The sequence below is a fragment of the Saccostrea echinata genome, unplaced genomic scaffold, assembly GCF_033153115.1.
Source record: "Saccostrea echinata isolate AGI-Se365-2 ecotype Australia unplaced genomic scaffold, CSIRO_AGI_Sech_v1 ptg000033l, whole genome shotgun sequence".
NCBI lineage: Eukaryota > Metazoa > Mollusca > Bivalvia > Ostreida > Ostreidae > Saccostrea > Saccostrea echinata.
The window spans coordinates 13,305,912-13,313,807 of NW_026889782.1; the positions used below are offsets into that span (position 1 = coordinate 13,305,912).

The following is a 7,896-nucleotide window of genomic DNA, read 5'->3' on the forward strand; positions in this document are numbered from 1 at the left end:
ATGAAAAGATTCTTTTATATTATTTATGAATTTTTGCTTGATTATGTCGTCAAATATGTGTTCTGTGCAACAAGTCCGCGTAATTTTTGAACGGCCCTCGTACAATCACGCTAGCAAACAGCTACACATAGTTCCGCACCCTTGCGGAATCCTAACCTAGGGATTGCTAACACTGACGGGACTGCATTCGGGGCAAGTATATTGAGGTATTGATTTAGCATAATCCTCACTTATACCCACACACCTGGGATGAAACTGGACCATCAAATCTTTAGGATTCGACTGAAGGCACACAATATTGTATAGATTTAGTCCCCTAAGTGACTTTAGGTCTCTTGGGCGTACTGGGCTTATTTGGTTGGTTTGACATTTCCCTTACCCGTTTCCGGGTACCCAGATATGGACCTACTTGTTCCGCTGGCTGCGGGCCTACTTTAGTTTTTTCCTTACTCCTTGGGTCCCCAGGACTTACCCCTGAACCCGTTGCCCCCAGCGGCTGAGCTACATCACTCGTAGGAGAACTAACTCGGTCTCGGACTGCGGATTCTCCAGACAACCTACTTTTATATAATACTAGCCATTTCGGGAGTTGTCTAGACTTGCACATTTTCAACTTGTCATGGTGCATGACCTTGACTTCTCTCCGAGACTTTACAACAAATACTGTGTCGAACTTGGCTTCGGTTATGATACCTGGACCCTTCCAGATAGATTCAACTTTCTTTCCCGCATTGCGGCGCCAATACACCAAATCTCCGACCTTGAACTTACGAGTACGGATCTTAATGTCGCGCGACCTTTTCATTGCCTTCTGTGCGACCTTCAGTTTCTTCCGGGCAATGTCATGCGCGCTCTACACATTCTGTTCCAGATCACGTACATACCTGTCAACCTCACCCTCCTCCCCATTGTGAAAAGACTCCGAAGGGGGTGGGAAAACACATCAAGGTTGCTGGTATGTTAACTTCTCTACCCAGCATTAGACGATTTGGAGTTTATCCGGTGTGGCGATTCACCGCCGACCGCAATGCCCTAGCCAGTGGACCCAAAAACCTATCCCATGTCTTGGGCGGACCATCAATGTAGCTACGGACCGCATCCATTAAGGTGCGGTTGTACCGTTCTACTTGGCCATTCCTGGAAGGTCTGTATGGCGTGGTCTGGGCCTTATGAATACCTAACATTGTACAGATTTTACAGAAAAGCCCACTTTCAAAATTACGGCCCTGATCTGTAAAAATTTCATAAGGATATCCAAATCGCGAAAAGAAATCATTTACGGCTGACCTGGCCGTGACATCCGCTGTTTGAGACGGAAGCGGAATGTACTCAACCCACTTGGTAAAGTTATCTACCATCATGAGTATATACTCATTTCCGCTATCTGTTCGGGGTAGAGGCCCAAGAAAGCCTAAGTGCACTCTCTCCATCGGGCTTCCGGCCTGGTAGCTTTTCATTTCCGATTTATTCGTCAAAGAACCCCTCTTATTCTGGACACAAATGTCATATAATTTAATGTCCTTGACCATCCGCCACCAATAGAACTGTTGTTTAAGTTTCTCTTTAGTTCTTTGTATACCCTCGTGACCGGAGGACGGAATGTCATGACATAAGTGCATGACCTCGGACCTAAGTCCCCTAGAAACTAACAATCTACGAGGCATGTCCGAGTCTTTCGGTTCTCGCCAAATAACACCTGTCTCGTCCAGTGTAAAACAGTCTCTTTGCAGAAGATAACATTTCTCTTCCGGACTACAGATAATCATGTCATTTCGGTAGGTAAACTCCTAAACTCTAAGTACTGCCTCAGGTAAACCATGGCCTCATCTGATTTCTGTTTATGAGGGACTGCAAGATGATAGGGAAATTCCCGCAGTGTCACCCTGAGATGCTTGACAAACTTGAGGCTTCACTTCCTCAATCTGGGGACTTTAACTCGACACTCCATTGACAGCGATTTCAAAAACTCTCGGAAGTTCAGGGGCACCTGCTGTCAACGGAACATCTTCCCAAGTACTTGTCACAATGGCCTGACGGAGAGTAGGATCTAACATCTCATAATTACCCCCTCAGCGGACTGATTCTTCGCTCTCAAAGGCGATTCCTCAAAGAGCTGGAATAGTGGAATTACATCGTCAATTTCGGTATTAAAGTCATGCCAGCGCTCATGTGCATCCGCCACATGGCAAATCTTCGACTCTGTTTTGAGTAGAATAACTCTGGCATGTTTCTGGTAGGTCTCTGGACAGCGCATCGGCATTCACGTGCTTCTTGCCTGGGCGATGGACTATCCGCATATTGTACTGGCTCCGCTCTTCTAATTATAACCAGCGAGCAATCTGATTCTGCGGATGCTTAAAGTTCATCAGCCAGACCAGGGTATGGTGGTCTGTCCGGACTGTGAACTCTCTGCCCAGCAGGTAATGGCGGAATTGTCTAGTAAACTTGATTACCGCCAGCAACTCCTTTCTAGTAGTGCATTACCTGCGTTGTTCAGATGACAGCACTGCGCTGCCATACCCAATGGTTCTCTCTCTTCCATTATGGACTTGGTTAAGTTCCCCGACTACGGCTTGATCCAAGGCGTCAGTATCCAGAATGAAGTGTCCTGTACTGTTCGGAATAGCAAGTACTGGGGGTTTGGTGATTAGTTGGATGAGTTCCTCGAAGGCAATTTGTTGTTCTGCCCCCCATCGGAAACCACTCTTTCCGGTAACCGCGTACAGCGGAGCCGCAATTCTCGAGAACTGGGGAATGAAACTACGGTGATAGTTAGCGAAGCCTAAGAAACGCTCAACGCCCTTCACATCGCGAGGAACAGGCCAGTCACGTACTGCCTCAATGTACTGATCCCCCATCCCGACTCCGTCCTCGCACACGGTTCTACCTAGGAACTCAACTTCAGTTTTAAATAACTCGCATTTCCGAGGCTTAAACCTAAGACCATATGCTCGGAATCGCTCAAACACTTGTCTCAGATTATCAAGGTGAGCATGTGCCGAAGCCCCCAATACTAAGACATCATCGAGAAAAGCTAATGCAATTTTCCAGTTAAGTCTGTGCAATACCAGATTGATGGCCCTGGCGAAGGTCGCTGGGGCATTGCACAGGCCGAACCCCATTCTTGTGAATTCAAATAGTCCGTATTTTGGTAATAAAGGCGGTCTTTTTCCGGTCTTCCGGAGCTATTTTAATTTGCCAATAGGCATCCAGTTTAGAAAACCAGCGGTTTCCCGCTAGCGTGTCCATGAGCGGTAGGGGGTACGTGTCCTTGACTGTCACCTTATTTAGGGCTCTGTAGTATCACCAGCGGACACTACTATCCTTCTTCCTGACTAGGACCGGGGCAGACGCCCAGTCTGAAGAAGACGGCTGGATAACTCCGGCCTCTAATGTCTAGATGACCCTCTTCCTCCCCCTGGAACACAGCAGGAGTGCGGCGCATCCGCTGTTTAACGGGAAGTGCATCGCCAGTATCTTTCCGATGTTTAATCTCGAAAAAAATTCCGAGGTCAAGGTCATCTTTAGCAAAGACATCAGCAATTCTTTAACTAGCTCCACAGCCTGAGACTTCAGCTCCACAGGCGCACTCTTCCCTTACTGATCTAGGAGTTGAGCTATATCTTTATAACTAGTCTCCCCCTCCGCTGACATGCGGCGCACTGTGGGATCGGTACTTTTAACAGACATAGCAGGAGCTGCTTCCTCTACTGTAGTACCAGTCTTGATTATATGACTTCTGTCGGTCAGGTTTAGGATACATAGCTTGGCCTTGTTTCCTGCGGCATTGTATGTCCGCGAAGCTACTATATCAGGCGGAAATATACTGGCTGGTTAAGTTCTAGCATAAATGCTGGCATATCGGAACTAAGGGTGCACTCGATAACTTGGGTAGTGTGCGGAGGGACCCGCAATCTGCGGACTGAAACCGCATAGAGTTCTGGCACTGTCTCATCAACACTCAGGGCGAAAATCGTATCAATGCCCTTGACCCTTAATGTACCGGCTTCACAGGAAACTTCTGCACCGCGTGCACGCAGGAAGTCAATTCCCAAAAGCATTTCGTCTTGTTAGGGGCCAACATAAATCGGGTGGGCGAAATCATAATCCCCGATACGAAGATTCAATCGTCCGAGGTACTGGGCGGTCATCCCAGCCCCCTCGTCTGCGAACCTTACATTTGTGTCCCTCACAATCTCGGGCTGCAGCCTCAATGACTTGTACACCTCCCCCGAGATTATCGTGATGTCAGCTGCAGTATCAATAGTCGCCTTAGTTTGCTGGCCTCCTATCTGTATAGGAATTCGCCACGCACCTGAGCCTGTACTTTTGACTACCTGACCTTATAGAGGGAATAACATACGTGGCCTTGACATTTAAAGTATCAGAAATGGTCACCCTATTAGCACTAGACGAACGCTCCGTAGACCTAGTCTCGGCAGATTTTTTCAGACACGAGCACAGGGACTCTGGGTTGCTCCTACGCGGACAATTCCGCCGTATGTGTCCCGGTTCTTTGCATTCATAACAAACTACTGTCCCTAAACTCTGAGCGCCCTTGACTTGCTGATTTCCCCTCATAGGTCTACGAGTTGGGCTACGGCCCTTACTTCTTTCCCTAGAGTCGCGATTGGAACCAGTTTTCCGGTCCTCTGACTTATCTCGGCACTCGGAGTCCGAGAGCTTACGTCGTTGAGCAGGGGGCGAGCGAGAATCTCTCCGCCCTTCACGGTCCCGCCCTGAGGAAAACGAACCACTGCACGGCGGCTTAACTGGTAAGGTTTTACTCTTTTTATTGCCTCCGCCAGAGTACATGGGGGATTGTTGATCAACTGTTGACCCGCCTCACCATCACTGCAGCCAAGAGCAAATTTAACAATGAGCTGATCCTGGAATATTTCTGGCGCGGTCCCGCCACCAAAGGCCTTCTGGGCAGTGTCCATGACTCTATCTGCTCACTGTTCCATTGTTTCTTCTGGCTTTTGGGCTATCGAGCTGAACTCCAGCTGTGAGGCTGCCCTTAAGGAACTTTTCCCAAACCTCTCCTCCATCCGGAGGACAACTTCTCGGAAACTTAACAGCCCCCCTCCTGCAACGCAGGATATCGAAGTGCTTGAGCGCTACCCCCTCCAATGTCAAACTTAGGGCAAACAGACGATCGGGGTCACCCCACTGATGGTATTCAGCGATTGTAGAGAACTTTGAATAAAATGGTCCCCACTCCCATATACTTCATCCACTTTATTTCAGCTGGAATATTCCTGCTTACGCTACTCCGAGTACCAGGAGGAATTAAACTTGGAAATTAGGATGTATCTGCAGTAGTCATTGAAGTGCGACCTTGAGGTACCCAGGACCAACCCCCTATTCTATGTACAAATGATTGTCCTCCCCCTAGTGCCGCCGACTGTCCTACCAACCCACCATATATAGTAGCCAGAGCCCTGACTACCCAAGTTAACTGCACTAGAATACACAGATGCAGTGGGTGCTGGAACTGGCATGCCCATACCCCCAGCAACATGATCCGGGACGGGTGGGCCCATGCTGTGATGTATAGGATACCCCCTACTCGTTGTGTCCCCTGACAAGAACGAGCCAAATGTAACAGTACTCGGCAAGGCCGAGTCAAGACTACTGTAGCCTATTGAAGAAAGTGGCTGACCTCGAGATGCGGAAACAGACGTGACCTCACAGTTATGGATAGAAACGGATCCGGGACTCGACAAACTAGCTACGGGCTGCTCAACGGGAAAGCACTGCTCTGGCAATAAGCTAGGAACCCAGGGACTCCCCTGGCTACTAGTCATTACAGACAGACTGGCAGTGACCTTGAGCTCCTGCGGTTTAGTTACTGACTGCGGTTTATCAGATTTCATCATTCCCGCAAGCATTTGAGTTATTTCGCTTAACTGAGTCCCCATATTTGATTCCATAGAACCCATTTGAGACGTCACGTCGGTTTTCAGGGTGCCCATCTGAGAAATAACATTGGCTTCTAATGAGCCTATATCGCCCCGCAGAGCTCCTACATCCTGATCAAGGCTGTCTATTCTGCTATTAACCGCACCAAGGTCACCCTGAATTTGACCAATTTCCCCTTGAATTAGATCAACGACCCCCTCCAGGATAGTCTGTCGTTCTGGAGCAGGGAATAAAACTGCTGGAAACCGGGCGTCTCCAAAGACCCATCAGAATCCGCCCCCCGTGTAAGCGACATGTTTCCGCCCCCATACCGTGTGACATAATCCGGGGCACCCTCCCCCGGGGCATCGGTGCTACACACACCCGGAGCAAACCTCACGCTTCCGGAAGGCGGGACTTTCCGCGAACTGCGCCCTCCCGGGGTACTCCCCAGACCCTCTTGGTCATTACCCTCAACACGAGCGTCCCAGTCCCCACTATGCCTCACAGTCCCCCTCCCCAAACCAAAGGAACTGAAATCACGGTCCATTATGCCCGACAACCACTAACACGGCAAAATATTAATTTACATGAAGCGGTTAATCCGCTAAACAACAATCCCAAATATAAACGTATAAACAAAATAAAATAAAACAAATACTGCTGTCTTACATCTCAGAAAATATCCAAGATGGCAATGGACACTTACAAGTGCGGGGCAGGTATTACCCCGCAGTTAAACTAAAATACCTTGGTACGCCGCGCCAATATAGCGTTTCTCTACTATATACTACTTATTACCAAAGTACAGTGATGGCGGAATAGAGAAAACACTATGGTAAAATTAATCCGCGATTTATTAGTGCCCGCTATATACTATATAAAATTAATGTACAACTACAATAATGACGGAGCTGACAGACACGTCTGTACTCTGCAGCAGATAAGAGAACCGGAAGTCTCTGACGAGACTGTAGCTCTACTGGTTGTATTTATAAAGGAAGATAAAAGTAGCACTTGGACTTGAAACTTTGCAACAGTAAATAGAATAATGATCCTTGGTCAAGTCTCTTTTGTGGCAAGATTTATTATTATATCAGACTAAAACTGTAGGAGGAGTAGCCTTTTAAAACAATTTTACAGAAATTTTGATTAAAGTAACCATTACAACATCATTCAACAAAATTAAAAAACAATAACACCAATTATGTATCTCTGTAGTCTACTTGTATGTCACATTATACTGAAATCAGACAAAAAGTGTAGGAGGAGTAGCGTTTTGAAAGTATTTCATGAAAATTTCTATTTTTAGTTACCATGGCAACACTGTTCATCGAAATCCGAAATTGGTACAGAGAATTATGTATCTTAGTGTAGTTTACTTGTGTGCTAAGTAATACTAAAATCAGACCAAAACTGTAAGGGTAGCATTTTGAAGGTATTTCAAAGAAATTTCTATTTTTAGTAACCATGGCAAAAATGTTCATCGAAATCAGAAAATCAATATAAAGAATTATGTATCTTAGTGTAGTCTACTTGTTTGCCAAGCTATACTGAAATCAGACCAAAACTTTAAGAGGAGTAACATTTTGAAAGTATTTCACAGAAATTTCTATTTTTAGTAACCATGGCAGCACCGTTCATTGAAATTAAAAACGGATACACAGAATTATGTATCTTACTATAGTCTACTTGTGTGCCACGTTATATTGAAATCAGATAAAAATTGTAGGAGGGGTAGCATTTTGAAAGTATTTCACAGAAATTTCCATTTTTGTAACCATGGCAACACCGTTCATCGAAATCAGAAACCGATATACAGAATTATGCATCTTAGTATAGTCTACTTGTGTGCCAAGTTATATTGAAATCAGATCAAAACTGTAGGAGGAGTAGCATTTTGAATGTTTTTCACAGAAATTTCTATTTTTAGTAACCATGGCAACACCGTTCATCGAAATCAAAAACCGATACAAAGAATTATGTATCTTG

At 46.2% G+C, this 7,896-nt stretch overlaps 1 protein-coding gene across 1 annotated transcript; it reads right to left on the reverse strand.

Annotated features, from left to right (window-relative positions):
* Nucleotides 1-316: 316 nt before the first annotated feature.
* LOC133198152 (uncharacterized) lies at nt 317-805 on the reverse strand. The gene has a single exon (XM_061334293.1). The coding sequence runs from the start codon at nt 803-805 to the stop codon at nt 317-319; it is 489 nt and encodes a 162-aa protein (XP_061190277.1).
* Nucleotides 806-7,896: the final 7,091 nt, after the last annotated feature.

Coding starts and splice junctions, on each gene's coding strand:
- LOC133198152 (XM_061334293.1), bottom strand. CDS start 805: ATGAAAAGGTCGCGCGACATTAAGATCCGTACTCGTAAGTTCAAGGTC.